The sequence below is a fragment of the Sphaerodactylus townsendi genome, linkage group LG04 (genome assembly GCF_021028975.2).
Source record: "Sphaerodactylus townsendi isolate TG3544 linkage group LG04, MPM_Stown_v2.3, whole genome shotgun sequence".
Lineage (NCBI taxonomy): Eukaryota > Metazoa > Chordata > Lepidosauria > Squamata > Sphaerodactylidae > Sphaerodactylus > Sphaerodactylus townsendi.
The window spans coordinates 26412545-26427483 of record NC_059428.1 but is presented as its reverse complement, the minus strand read 5'-3'; the positions used below and the strand labels follow the sequence as shown (position 1 = coordinate 26427483).

Below are 14939 nucleotides of genomic sequence, written 5' to 3'. Positions count from 1 at the left end.
ATTTGTGTTGAATTATTTGAACACAGCTACTAGTAAATCAGGATTGTTTACAATCTTTATTCTCTTGATTAGAAGTCTAACATGTTTTGTAATTCCATAGTATAAAATCACATTTGCTTTGCAGCATGATGTAGTAAAAACATGAATTTTTTCAAACGATGGTGAACCGAGTTTTAACATATGGGGGGGGGGGGCAATTCCATAAATATCTGTAACAGCCGTTTAAGTGTACGCCTTTTAAAGAGCCTATAATTTTTGTATCAGTATTGCCGATGCACCTCCGCCTCCATTGCAAATTCCAGCAAGGCCATACTCTCCTTGCTTCAGTGCATGAGTCATATGAACAACAATTCGTGCTCCAGACATCCTAAGATAGAAAAAGGATACCATATCAGTTTGAATACTGTTGGTTCTCCAGCTCCCAGTCTCTATGATTATTTTATTATGTTTCTACACCCTCCTTTCCTGACACAAACCAGGCTCAGGATGGCTTAGGATAACCATATTAATACATTAAAACAGTCATACGCTCACACATATATACGAATAATAGTATAAAGCCCTTAAGATTCAAATTGAGTAGATTAAGATAGCACTCCACCAATATCTGCCTCATTATGCAGAATATGCCAGATGCAGAAAGGAAAGGAAGGCCGACTACTGAAAACCATTGCTGCCCTTTCCCCCTTCTCCAGAAGGAAAAAAAATGGAAGGATTAAGCTTTAACTCTGGTTTATTTTCTACAGCCATTCGTAAGGTCTACCATAGTTAAGCCAGCTGAAGCCAAAATTGTAACTTCATACTTTAAAAAAGCCCAAAACCCTGGTTTTTTACATGAACTTTTCTAGCTTAAGTTCTAGCATCAGTTCTTGACCCTGAAGGCAAGCAGAGCTGGCTTTTCACCTTTTCGGTTCCTTGCGCTAAGATAAGGCTAGGAAGGTGAGCACGTATGTAACAAATATAGTTTCAAGCTCCATTAATCTTGGGCTTAAAATGGAATGAGCAGACTTGTTTCCTTCCACGTTTATTAGAACTGCCACGATCCTAAAATCCGTTTGTCTTCGCTTAGAAAAACAACTGAGAGGTTCCAAATAGTTCCCATCAGAGATTCCCCCGTTGTAGAGACAAACAGTACATCACATACCCAATTGGATGTCCTAAAGAGACTGCTCCTCCGTGAATGTTCACCTTCTCCGGATCGATGCCCAGCATCTTAATATTGGCCAGAACAACAACACTGAATGCTTCGTTAATTTCCCACATCGCAATGTCTTCTTTTTTGAGTCCTGCCTGACTCAGTATCTGAAAAGAAAACACTGCAGCTTGAACCATTTCTTCAGCAGCCATCGGAAGTGTTACTAAAAGATCACTTTCAGTTGTGTTTCGTTGCAACCAGAGAGCCCTGTGGCACTGAGTGGTAAGCTGCAGTACTGTAGTCAAAGCTCTGTTCACAATGGAAGTCGACTTCAGGTACCGGGCTCAAGGATGACTCAGTCTTCCAACCTTCTGAGGATAGTAAAATGAGCACCCAGCTTGTTGGGGTCAAGTGTAGACGACTGGGGAAGCCAGCGGCAGACCACTCTGTAAACATTGTAATGTGACGCCACACCATGGACCTGTAATGACCCAGTTCTTACACACTTTTATCTTCTTTTTTACCTTGGTTGCACGTACAATAGCATAAACATCCAACTGGGCATTAAATCAGCACAGAAGCGTTTTTGGCCAGGTACCTCTGAGGCCCCTTCAACACATGCAGAATAAAGCACTTTCAATCCACTTGCACAATTGCTTGCAAGTGATTTCTGTTATTCCAAACAGTAAAATCCAGCTGCAAAGTGCACTGAAAGTGCACTATTCTGCAAAAGACGCCCTTTCCTCTGGAAACAAGCGTTCCTGTGGAAGAACTGGCATTTCTGTGATGGAATGACAACTTACAAATCACCCTAAAGTATTCAAAGTATAGAATGTTTTTGTAATTACTATAATGAGAGATGATGAATATTCACAGTGCTGCTTAAAGAGAGGCTTCTTTTAATGTGGAAGCAACACAGGAGTTCCTACCTTGGGAATAGCATGTGCTGGAGCAATGGGGAAGTCGATAGGATCAACAGCGGCATCTGCAAAAGCTACAAGATCATAAATGCTAGTCAGACAAGCAATGTTTGGTTCCTGTATTTCAGCCAGATCTATGGTGCTCATTCAGAATAAGGTATCTTAGATGCTTGTTTCCACAATGATCCTGACCTAGACACATTTACAGTCCTGGCATAGTGTTGCAGGCCATTCTTTATTAAGATTATAAGGGATACATTTTAGAGAAACCGCTAGATGATCAAAAGTTCCTAGCATTTTATAAAATGTGCATTTAAAAGTTGTTTGTTATGACAGCACCTTTCTGTCCTTCCAGTTTAACCCCAAAACGAAAAGTAAAATGTCACCATTCCAGTCTGCCACCTGGTATTTCAAAGATTCCTACCTGCTATCCTAGCCAACGGTTTGACATTTAACCTTTTGGCTGCGTCTGAAGTCATCAGAACCAAAGCAGCTGCTCCATCATTGAGGGTACTGGCATTGGCAGCAGTTATTGTGCCTGAAAGGACAATGATCTTTTAGGACAAAAGCATGAATTCACGCTCCTCTAATATTAATTCTGGCCATCATCAGAACAAATCAACAACAATGCTGGTTTTATATTAAAGTGCTATGGTCAGTGAAAAAAACCCCATAGGTAATGTTTAAGGAGCAGTGCTTTTTTGGCCTTATGGAAAAATTATTACCATGCAAAAAGTCAGCAACCACTTTTTTTCAAGGCTTACCATTTTCTTTCTGAAAAACGGCCCTCAGCTTTGGAACTTTACTAAAATCAACACGCTTGTACTCTTCGTCTTCTTTAAACTCTGTGTCTGGTTTCCCTAAAATGCAGAGTTTGTTTAGTAAAACATTGTCAGCTTATAACACATGGCTGAATTCAGCCTCAGAGATACTACGGAGTTTCTTCGAAGCTCGCTAGACACTTTAGCCAGCACACCCCTTCCTTCACAAGTCACAGTGGAGGGTGCAAAATAATCGTGCAGCCCAGAATACTCTACCTCCTGTTGTTGTTCTTGCCCTTTTTTATACTGCTGCTCCACTTGTCCCTCCCTCCGCTATGGTTTTATGAGAAGGAATACTGCAGCTACGCTTGACAGCAAGCCACACAGTTTGGAAAAGGAAGGACAAGGAAGAAAGCTTAGATCTTTATCCCTTGCCTCTAAATATAATTGCTGGCCAGAACCACGCTAATTTTCTCCTGCTATCATCTCCATTGAGGTTTACAGACTTCTTCATTTCCCAAGGTATTTAACATTATATCAGCTCAACAGAAAAGTCCATTTGGAGGGAAACAACGGGTTTGATGAATCAAGGATGAAAAGCCAGGGCTGTTAATATTCAGGGCTGTTACAGACACTGGAACAGTAAACACAAGAGTATGGAAACACATTTAGTTGTTTGAGTAAATGTGGGGAAAGAGTGCCCAAGAGCCAAAGAATCATGGAACTATTACCAGAAGTTCAAAGGGGGCTTTATATACGCCTCCCATCGCAGCCTCTCTAGACAGTATCAATCTCTCTAGACACCCCTCTCTAGACAGTATTTCAGGTACATAAAGAATACATTTTCCCCAAAAAGAAGAAAATGACAATGTTTTGGAATTGGGCAGCAAAATTTCAACTTGGTTCTATTATCTCCTTAACTTTAAGGTTAATCAAAAAGCTATCAGCGACATGCTCAGAAAAAAAGTCTATGGATATGTTCTGTTTGATATGAATTCAGTGACAGGATCCAGCATATGTCTCTAGTCCAGCAAAACAAGCACAGAAAATAAAACGACAAATCTTCATTCATATCCATGACACATTTGTCAGACGGCAAATACCACTGACATTCTAGTGTAACTTTTCAATATTTTGTGTTTAATGTGTCACACCCACATTCAAGTCCAGTAGGACTTTAAAGGCCAACCAGATTTTATGGGTTCAAGGGGCAAAGTTCCCTTCATGAGATATCTTTGACTCTCGAAAGCTTATACTCATTAAATCTTGCTGGTCTCTAAAGTCTTACTGGACTTGAATCTAGCTGGTCTACTGGAGACCACCACAGCAACCCTCTTAAGTTAATGTGTCACATCATACATTTTAGTCACAGTACCTTTCTGAGAAATAGTAACAGGTACAATCTCCTTTGCAAGAACTCCAGAGTCCCAAGCTTCCTTGCTTTTTGTATAAGATTTGATGGCATAGGCATCTTGATCTTCCCGTGACACTGTAAACTTTTTAGCAGTATTCTCTGCACAATTACCCTATGAAAGAGGGAGGAGGAAAAACAATTAAGTCCTTTTAAGAACAGGGCAGGTTTTCAAACAGATCTGCTCTGCTAATACAAAACTCCTGTATTTCAGCAGTTCTTATACTACCGTTTGCTTAATTTAACAATTCTTTTCAGCATTTAAAACAGGACTAGATTGTTACTTCCTAAATTCAACTGGTAAAAGTGAGCCTCCACATGGAAACAATTCATTTATTTGCATTATTTATAGTGAGTACTCAGAGGATTATGACCATTGTTAGCACTATTTGGATCAGGTTACAAGTGAAAGCACTCAAGACAGAAAGCCTCACAGTTCCTATTGTTCAATCCTGTGAGAATCTTCAAAATGCTATAATGAAAATAATAAAAATCAGGCTCCAGGGCTCAAAGACCTTTGCCTTGCAGGTGAGCTTCAAAAAACATTGTCAAGTTTAGCTTGAGTCCCAAGCTAAACACTGAACCAACACAAATACATTTTGGTCTTCTTTAAGCGGTATTATCTGCTCACTTATGATGTTGTCTGCTGCTTTTACTGTTGACTGCTCAATGTTTTTAACCATTTTTTTAAATGGAGACAGCTTTAAAGATACTTTAAAGAAACAAATGCCACCTGGCAGCTTTCGACTGGACCAAATTATACTTGTTTGCAAGCAATGTAATTGGAACTTTCTGGTAGGGAAAATAAAGTCCAAAACATGTGCAAATACTGCAGAATCACACTTTACGTTTACTCTTCTTTGTTTATCAGTTGAAGACAATCCTTTCTGGATTTAGTGAAGAGTTGAACATCAAATGTATACGTATGCAAAGACTGGAGGGGAGAGGAATGGGATTTCCCATTGTTTAGACATTCTGTTCTATGTACAGTAAAGGCATGCAGACCCCAAATTCACCCTCATGATGGAGACAACATCCGAATCCAGAGCAGTGGATCGTGACATGATGGGGAAGAAATACAGAATGGTGTTCTCAAACCATGGAGTAAACTGAGCTAGATATTACTGGGACTAATAGCTGTACCCACTACGGTCGTTTTAATATGCGGCCTCCCGATCTTTCTAAGAAGCAGTTAAATACAACTAACTATGCTGAACCTCAACAGTCAGAAAGACAAGATACCTCTCTGAACAGCTACTGTCTTTCTTAAATCCACAAAAATCAATGCTGTTAAAAGCTCAGAACTTTAATGGTATTTTCCCCAAGGAATTAAGAATATTTACCATGTGGATTTTATTGTAGACATCTGTTAAACCATCTTTCACAATCAGGTCTTCCAGTTTTACTCCTCCATAAGGGGTTGCTCCTCTGTTCATTGTATAGGGCACATTAGACATGCTCTCCATCCCACCAGCCACCATTACATCCTGTTCAGAAAGATTTGTACAATGTCTTATAAGACTTTTATGAGAAAAAAATACTTAACATTTTAATAATGTCGAAGGCTTTCATGGCCGGAATCACTGGGGTGTTGCGTTGTTTCCGTGCTGTGTGGCCGTGTTCTAGTAGCATTTTCTCCTGACATTTCACCTGCATCTGTGGCTGGCATATTCAGAGTATCTTCCCTCTGAAGATACTAGCCACAGATGCAGGCGAAACATCAGGAAAAAATGCTACTAGAACACAGCCACACAGCACGGAAACCACGCAACACCCCATTTTAATAATGCTTTGAATCATTCCCTTTTTAAGGCAAAAAATTACAGTATGACTTCAAAAGTTGTCTCTTTTTTTGTTGTATTATACGAACCCACCCACTATGGTTTACTTTAAGATCCAAAAGTATGTATGACTATTCATGTTATTCCAAATAATAAATTTATAGTGAAATAGTGAAATTATGCAGCTATGTCAGCTATCACTGAACAGTATTAGCACATAAATTCAAAGTATCAGTGGCTAAAATATTCCCTGCACACACCCCATTTGAATGAACAGAGGTTGCAGGACTGTATCACTACAACAAGGCATGCACAAAGATTCCACTAACCTGTAACAATTATTACAGGCAAATACAACATTAGGCTTATTTCGGAGACCACATATTCATAAATCTTATGAACACTCTATAATGATCCTACCTGATTCCCACACATCAGGCTCTGCGCTGCCATCATAATGGATTTCATTCCAGAAGCGCAAACTTTGTTGACAGTTGTGCAAGGAGTAGAAACTGGTAAACCTGGGCCAAATTAAGATGAACTACTATGGAAACTAATGACAACTGGCAAGCAAATGCAAATACTGAACTCACCAGTTGTCTTTATCAATTCAAAACATACACCATAAAATCTCAATATACACTCCTGTTATAAACCACTTTTCTCTAGTTCTCATATCGATTAGAGGCAGCGCTGATACCTTTCCCCAACTCTCTGGTAGTCCCTTCTATAGACAACATTAAACCTTTGAGATTTTTTGCTTCACTATGAAAAAGATCTACTCGCAAGTGATCCCTGGCTCAAAAGACTGTCCTTAACCAAGACTAGGGCATTTTTGGCCCCGACCCCAGCCTTGTGGAATGCTCTGTCAGAGGAGACCCAAGCCCTGAGTGACTTGGCACAATTTCATAGGGCCTGTTAAGACAGAGTTGTTCCACCATGCCTATGGTTGAGACAGCAACAGTATTTGATCTAGAGAGCATCCCTCTTTCCCCTTCCTTTATTTTGCTCAGTTTATTCCTTTCCCTTTATACCACTATGAATGAGGAGCTTGTTTTAATTTTGTTAGGGTTTTAACATCATCTGGATGAACTGCTATCAATTGTTACTGGCTGTATGGGGTACTTTATCAATGCCATTGTCATAAATTCATGTTCAAAGCCCTCCTGAGCCCGCAAGGGAAAGGGCGGTCTGTAAATAGAATAAAATAAATACTTCTGGAAATATACCTGCTACATAGACAAACTACAGGGACTGACCAGTAAAGTTCTGGTTACGGCATTAGAAAAAACCATAAGGCTCCTTCAGAACACCCAGAGCTTGAATTTTAAAGTATCTATGATTACATTCACCGTTTTTACCATTTAAACAACTAATCTTGTTTATAGACCTTTCTTGCACTACAGAAAGGGCGTCTTTGCTTTTGCTAACAGGAGCAAACAAAAAAGACAGGAGACGTCACCTTCAGGTTTGCACGAATCGTCTATTCAAATATAACTGACTCCGCTGAAGGAGGATGTGTGTGGCTCGCAAGCTCCTTACGTGTTGCGATGCCTCCACAGTAGCCATTTCGTATCGGTGACCACTCCCTGTTCTCAAAATTCCAAACATGCCGACAGGCCCAACAAGATTGGGGACCACCACCATACATAGTCATAACCAGCATTGAAAAAAGAATAGTTTTAATACCTGCACCAAGCGTTGCTTGTCGTGCAGGAGCTTGTCCTTGCCCAGCCTGGATAACATTACCCATGTATACTTCCTTCACTTCTTCTTTTGGGATGCCTGCAACAAAGAGCACATTTCTAACCATGAAGTTTTAACAGGCTTACACCATAATACATTCTGAGAGATGGCAAGCTTTTTTTCGTTTCAGTTCAGAACTCTTGACCTAAAGAAAAAGAATGAGAAGTGAAACAAGGCGGGTGCTTTTTGAAAACTCAAAGCCTGCTTCAGACTGTGCAGACTGTTAAGTCACCATGGTTCTGCCCTCTTGGACAAGGTAGGCTTGCCAGGAATTGCTCATGTATTACATCGTGAAGGGCAAAGACAGCTGTGACAAAAGAGGATCTGAAAATAGCTCAAAATAAACACACTGCTTCAATGGAAAGATTCCCATGGCATTTTTCTGTCAAATATAACATGTAAGGCAGCCTTGGTGTAACACACTTTATTGGCAATCCCTAGAGACAATCCACTAGTTGCACCAGCTTTATAGCAAAATGGTCAGTAGTGCTCACGACAAAAAAAAATTTCTTTATTTAATTCACCTATACACCACTTTTCTCCACAGGAAGGATCCAAAGCAGCTTATACGATTCTCCTCTCCTCCATTTTATCCTCACAACAATCCTGTAAAGTAGGTTAGGCTGAGAGAGTGACTGCCCCAAGGACACCCAGCAAGCTTCCATGGCACAAGTGGGGATTCAAACCCAGGTCTCCCAGAACCTGGTCCAACATTCTTAACCACTACCCTACACTGGATCTCTGTTGGCTCAAAAAGGCCAGAGAGACTAACGCCCAGTTTCTGCACCGGAGTTTAGTCCTGCAGGATTATGAATTTGAGATCAAACACATTAAAGGCAAGAACAATGTAACCACTGATACGCTATCCAGAAATCCTTCCTAATGCGCCTTATGTGCAAAAACTATGTACCAGGAAATACATATTCTGTTCAGTGCTGTAATTTTGTTTTCTTTGCTGAAATTTCTAAAGTTTAGTGAAAAATAAGCTGTCTCATTCCTGGTATCCAACATCCCGTACTGTCCAGCTTGGACTAGCAATTCTGCAAAACAAGCTGGCCTGAACAGATCTTCAAAGGGAAAATGTGACAGAAATCCTAAGAGATGATAAGCCTCAAGAGAGCCACCTATAGACTATCTGGGATCTTGGACCACTAAAGATTCCATTCACTTTCATTCTAAACCAGACCATCCTGGCAGACTGCAATCTTGCTAAGACTGACATAACCAAGCTATCAAATGTCTCCACTGTTTCCATTTCATATTTAATTTAGGTTTATTGTCAAGAAAGGAACTAGACATTTTCTAACATCTGGATGGATAGCCATCTATCAAGGGTACTCTGTGGATTCCTGTATGGCAGGGGGTTGGACTTGATGGCCCTTGATGGCCCTCTTCAAACTCTATGATTCCTACTCTATTTTCTAATTTTAAACATTGTGTAAGTAAATGAACTCATCTCATTACTTACCTGCTCTTTCAATTGCGCCTTTAATGGCAATAGAGCCAAGAGCAGTAGCTGGAAATGAGAAAAGAGATCCCTGAAAAGAGCCAATCGGTGTCCGGACGGCGCTTACGATGACGACGTCCTAACAAGCAAAAATACATACTGTAACTGATTCAATGGTGAACTCATGTATCTTATACTTCCATCAGAAAGCTGAGACTTGGTGATTTCTAATGTCGCAAATCCTTTACATTCAATTAATGTCTTATTAACCTAACGCAGCAAGGATCTCAGGATTGGTACCAATCTCTTCAATGATGTAGGATATGCCGCTATATTTGCAGGCAAAACTAAGCATGATGGTGGGAATTAAATGAATGGAGCGCCGTGCAGTTTGCTTCCTTAAAATGCAATTATGAAGATAGGGCTGGATTTAAGCCTTCTCCCCCTGCACTGTCTGATCTGAAATGACCCCAGAGAGCTGCTCCTCATTCCACTGCATAGAAACCTGAATCAGTCACTGAATGTCTGCACCATGGAGCAAACAGAAGGTACCCAAATAAGTTTCAAATGAGAAAAATGATGGGTGGGGTGGGGTGGTCCTGATTTGGGAGTGGGGGAAACCCAATTTTAAGGAGCAAAAAAACCACATGGAAACTCCTGGAAACTCCTTTCAAAGAACAACGGTCATGTGCAGTTTAGCCCTCGGTGAGGTTAGTGCACAATTGACAGCAAGTAAGTAAACAACGGTTGCTTCCATGTGGGATTTTTCACACAAGCCGGAAGCCCCCGCTTTAAAGAACACCTAAATCAGGGGTCTGCAACCTACGGCTCTCGAGATGTTCATGGACTACAATTCCCATCAGCCCCTGCCAATTGGCCATGGTGGCAGGGGCTGATGGGAATTAATAGTCCATGAACATCTGGAGAACCGCAGGTTGCAGACCCCTGATCTAAATGAAACACTTATTCCAGCCACAACTTGTAGCATTTCCAGAGCGTTCCCTTTTAAACCAGCTCAAGGAGAATTCAGGTAGTAGCTCCGTAGAAATGTTTGTGGGACTATGGGAGGAAAAAAGTGACTTCATATGTATGTAGTAAATTAACCATCTCTTAACTTCAGTCTATCTGTATTTATTTGAACAAGTTAAAGCTTGTTCAAGCCCCCACCCCCCCAATCTGAACAAATGCAAGCTTGCTGCTACAGAATAATACAGCCTAATTTTCAAGGGATAATGAGGCATCACAGCTAATACTTCACATTACACCATGTTTCATACTTACATTTAAACCACGTTGTGATGAATAGCCCCGGCTTCCATATATCATCGCCTGAAAACAGAATTTGATGTTCATTGTGTTGTAACAGCTTTATGTGTGGCATATCCCAGTGATAGCGAACCTTTTTGAGACCAAGCGTCCAAACTGCAACCCAAAACCCACTTATTTATTGCAAAGTGCCAACATGGCAATTTAATCTGAATACTGAGGTTTTCGTTTAGGAAAACCGGTTGGCTCCGAGGTGCACGTTACTCAGAAGTAAGCTTGGTGAAACAACCATGCAACACTTCGAATGGATGAATCATGACCCTAGGAGAGTTTACTCAGAAGCAAGCCCCATTGCCAGCAACTGAGCTTACTCCCAGGTAAAGGATCGTACCCAGGCCAGCCTAGATGTGTGTTTGTGGGGTATGATTTTCTGCCCCCCTACACATGATGAACTCTGGGTGCCCGTACCCACAGAGAGGGCTCTGAATGCCACCTCTGGCACCCATGCCATAGGTTCGCCACCACTGGCATATCCCTTTTGACTGCAAAATGCTAGGGATTAAGAATGTTTCCACTTTAAATATTTTAACACACTAGTTATACATATTACAACACATTTAGTAACACCAGGAGGGCAGGAAAGTTTCTTTTTGCAACTGTATCTTCTAAATGCATTCAGAAGTGAAGACGTATAAAGGGGTAACATTTGGAATAACTTCTGAATAGTTCTGGCCAGCATGACCATAAAAATCCTGGTGCTTAAAATACCTGTTTGGCCCATTGTGCACAAGATGTCTGCTGCGCAGCAAGGGCAAATGTTTATTGCAGCAAGATTTCTTGCACAGATGTAGTTCCCCGAGCCCTGCTTTCAATTTCCACACTCCCCACACCAAGCGACATCACTTCTAGCGCAACTTTAATTTTATTTGCCACTAAAGCGGGGGAGATTTGCCAGTGAGCAAAGCTTTGGCTTGGACATCTTCCCTCCGCCCACCACCAGTCCCTCACACTCCCTCTCATACACACCTCTCCCTTTTCCCCTTTTCAGATTTTTTATTACTTTAATTTTTGTTATTTGTTATATTGATGTAAGCAGAGAATCCCTGCAAAATCGCTCTTTTATTGCGTTTAAAAACCTCCAAAAGGCAGATCAGCCATTTCCCGTGCACTCTCAACTTCCAGAGTCGTTGCAGTTAACAACAGGATGGAGGATGTCTGTAGGATGAATTACAAATGGTGGGCTAACCATTTAATGACAGACCTCTCTTCCTGCAGCAGAAGAAGCAGAACATATGTGGGGGGAGGGTGTGTGCGAGGGAGAGATATCAATTCTAGGACATGGTCCCCTTCTTCAGCAGAGCCTGATCCATGGAATTGCTTTGCCTCTTTCTGGGGGGAGGGTTATTTTTAGAAAGGGGCTACAATATTGCTATAACTGCAATCACAGGTACATCGCTATAGCTGCGATTTCAATGGCTTTCACAAAGCCCTTTAGCTTGCAACTACCAAGTGTGATGAGATCTGTGCCTTTAAGAAGTTGTTGGGCAGAATTAAAAGCACCAGGCAAAGCAGAGATCCATTGAGACTTCAGCAAGCTAGCACAGTGGAGCAGGCAGTGAATGCCTCCTTGAATGCAAACAGAAACACGAGGAGACCACACTACAGCCCCACTGAACAGCCAAGAGCCCTGAAGTGTTTCATGCATAATGGGCCACTGCTCAGTTAATGATGCAGTACATCATTAGAAACCAGTCATCATTGCTGAGCTGTCCAGTTTGCTTATTTAACCTTTTGATCCTACGAACTTTGCCCCACTTAGAAGTCTATGTTAACAAACATTAGCACTGCCAAAGGCTGGGCAGTCTCTCTGCTTTAGTCTGTTGGGTTAGCTTTGCTACAACAGCACACCATTAAGGCAATCCTGCAAGTCATCCAAGGAAGCACACCAGAATTTTGATATAAATTTCCTTTTTTTTCATCCTCTGCGCTCAAACTACTGAACAGGTGTGTCATTTGAGGAAAGGCTATTATTCCCCTTTACGAGGCATACTTTATGTGCAATTCCTCATAAGCAAGGAATTATGAGGCAAAGTGGATAAGCACTGCAGGCAGCGTGTTTTCCACACCAAATTAAGGAACATGTTTGCCCTTCAAAGTCACAACAGCCAGAAGTTCTCTTCTGCAAACACTATCAACAGAAGCCTTGCTGAGGGCAACACCCTCTGGACCTCATCCCTCCCTGTTCATTAGCGATGTGACTGTGGAGTGAACAGCATTGGAAGCAAATCTCTGCTGACAATCTTGGCCAATAGATATCTTACACCTGTACGAGCACTAGCCCACAAAAATCTTGTTCTGCAAGAAGTCTAGATAGGAAGCCAGGCTGTAATAAAAAGAAACAGGAGTCTTGCGGCATTTCAATGGCTAATGAGATTTTATTCCCATATTAAACGTCCATCCATGCCCATCTCCTCAGATGCTAGGAACGGATCCTCATTATGGTCACTGTTTTATTATTCTATCAAATAAGGGTCTGCAACCTGCAGTTCTCCAGATGTTCATGGACTACAAATCCCATCAGCCAATTGGCCATGCTGGCAGGGGCTGATGGGAATTGTAGTCCATGAACATCTGAAGAGCCGCAGGTTGCAGACCCCTACTAGCACAACTTGTGAATGATCTCTGTATATTTCCTGGTTAGATGTGAATGTTATATACTCACATTTCACCCTGTATTTCCTGCACTTTTATAGTTTCATGACACGGGAAGGGTTCATGGCTCAGAAGCAGAGCACCTACTTTGCATGCATAAGACCCCCACTGCTAAACAACAATGGCCTTGCCAGATGAACTGTTCCAATTCAGTATCAGGCAACTTCGTATATCTATAGTTACCTTTAGTTATATTCTGCCTTTTCTCCTAGTTGGGATTCAAAGCAGCTCGGGGTGTTGTTTGTTTCCTAACAACAAAGCAGTGCAAAGCGAAGACCCTATTTAATTTTCTCCCCCCTCCCCCAATTCAGTCTTTGAAGGTGTATTTCTATTCTTTACAATACTGCAATGAAGGGAGTCCTTTTAAAAAAACAAAGCAGAGATGGGAAGAAGAAGAAGAGTTTGGATTTATACTGCACCTTTCTCTCCTGTAAGGAAACTCAAAGTGGCTTACAAGCTTCCTCTCGCTACAACAGACACCTTGTAAGATAGGTGGGGCTGAGAGAGTTCTGAGATAACTGTGACTAGTCCAGGGTTCACCCAGCAGGAATGTAGGAGTGCAGAAACACATCTGGTTCACCACATAAGCCTCCGCCACTCAGGTGGGATAGTGGGGAATCAAACCCGGCTCTCCAGATTAGAATCCACCTGCTCTTAACCACTACACCACGATGGAGGAAAGAAAATTTTGGATTTATACTCCGCTCCTCTCTCCAGGAAGGAGTCTCAAAGCGACCTACAAACTTCTTCCCTTCCTCTCCCCACATGTTAACAATAAAAATTATTTGGTCATTGACGAAATGGCGATGCTTAAACTTGCTCTGAGACGGGATCATTAGTCGCACGCGGGGGAGACCTGCTGCCACACACCCCGCGCGCGTGCATCGTCCCCCCCCCCGGAGTCTGAAGTGGTCTCGTCCACTCATTCTACCCACCCCCCAAGGCTCCTCCACCTCACTCCGGGTGGCGGGTGGGAAGAAGGACAACAGAAGGTGGCGGCCGAAGACCAGCAGGAGCCCCGAACGGAAGCCGCCACGGCCAGACCGGGAACGGCATTTTTTATTCCCTCACCCGCAGCGCCTTCGGCACTTGCCGTCCGCCCATCATCTTCGCTCCCTAGCCGACCTCTGCACCCTCCGATGGTCTCAGACCGACTGCCGGGCCGTCTAAGCGCCTCCGTAACCTTCAGCCGCACAAGCCGCCAATGGACCCCGCCCCTCTTCTCGACCAATAGGATTTTAGGAGCGACGCACGCGCCGCTCAGTCCGTAGCCCCACAGAGGTGAGGGACGGGGGGCGTGTCAATCAGAGACTCATTCTATTGGGCCGCGCAAGGGACGGGGGCGTGGCAACTAGAGAAGGGAAGGCAGGGGCCGAGGTGGTTACTTAGCCGTTGCCTGTGTGGGATTTTATGGAGTTGTGTGAGTTTGTGGGATTGTGAGAGACTGGGAGGAAGGGGCTGCAACCTGGGGAAGGAGATGTTTTCTCACACAAATATCAAGTTCGGGAAAAGGAAACATTCTGCTCCCTTTATCACAAATATGCAAAGGGTAAAGCAGATTCTCAGTTTTGAAAATGGGTGTGTGTGAAAAGGATTTAGGAAATTCAAACCCTGTTTTAGGCACAAATGTACTTTTTCATCCCTGTTCTAAGCATCCTTTCCTAGAAAGCCCGTGGAGGCCAGCAGGATTCATTCCCAAGGGAGTGTGTCCACAGTTGCTGCTGTTCTCCATGAAAATATGGATTGAGAAGGATCCACGA

General features: G+C 42.4%; 1 protein-coding gene across 1 annotated transcript; it reads right to left on the bottom strand.

Annotated features, from left to right (window-relative positions):
- Positions 1–37: 37 nt before the first annotated feature.
- On the bottom strand, positions 38–14407 carry ACAT1 (acetyl-CoA acetyltransferase 1). Its single transcript, XM_048493224.1, has 12 exons — positions 14251–14407; positions 10483–10530; positions 9223–9340; positions 7698–7793; positions 6429–6529; positions 5571–5714; positions 4192–4342; positions 2820–2915; positions 2480–2593; positions 2065–2129; positions 1145–1302; positions 38–367 (listed from the first exon to the last, which is right to left on the bottom strand). The coding sequence occupies exons 1-12, from the start codon at positions 14284–14286 to the stop codon at positions 247–249; spliced, it is 1248 nt and encodes a 415-aa protein (XP_048349181.1). The 5' UTR covers positions 14287–14407; the 3' UTR covers positions 38–246.
- Positions 14408–14939: the final 532 nt, after the last annotated feature.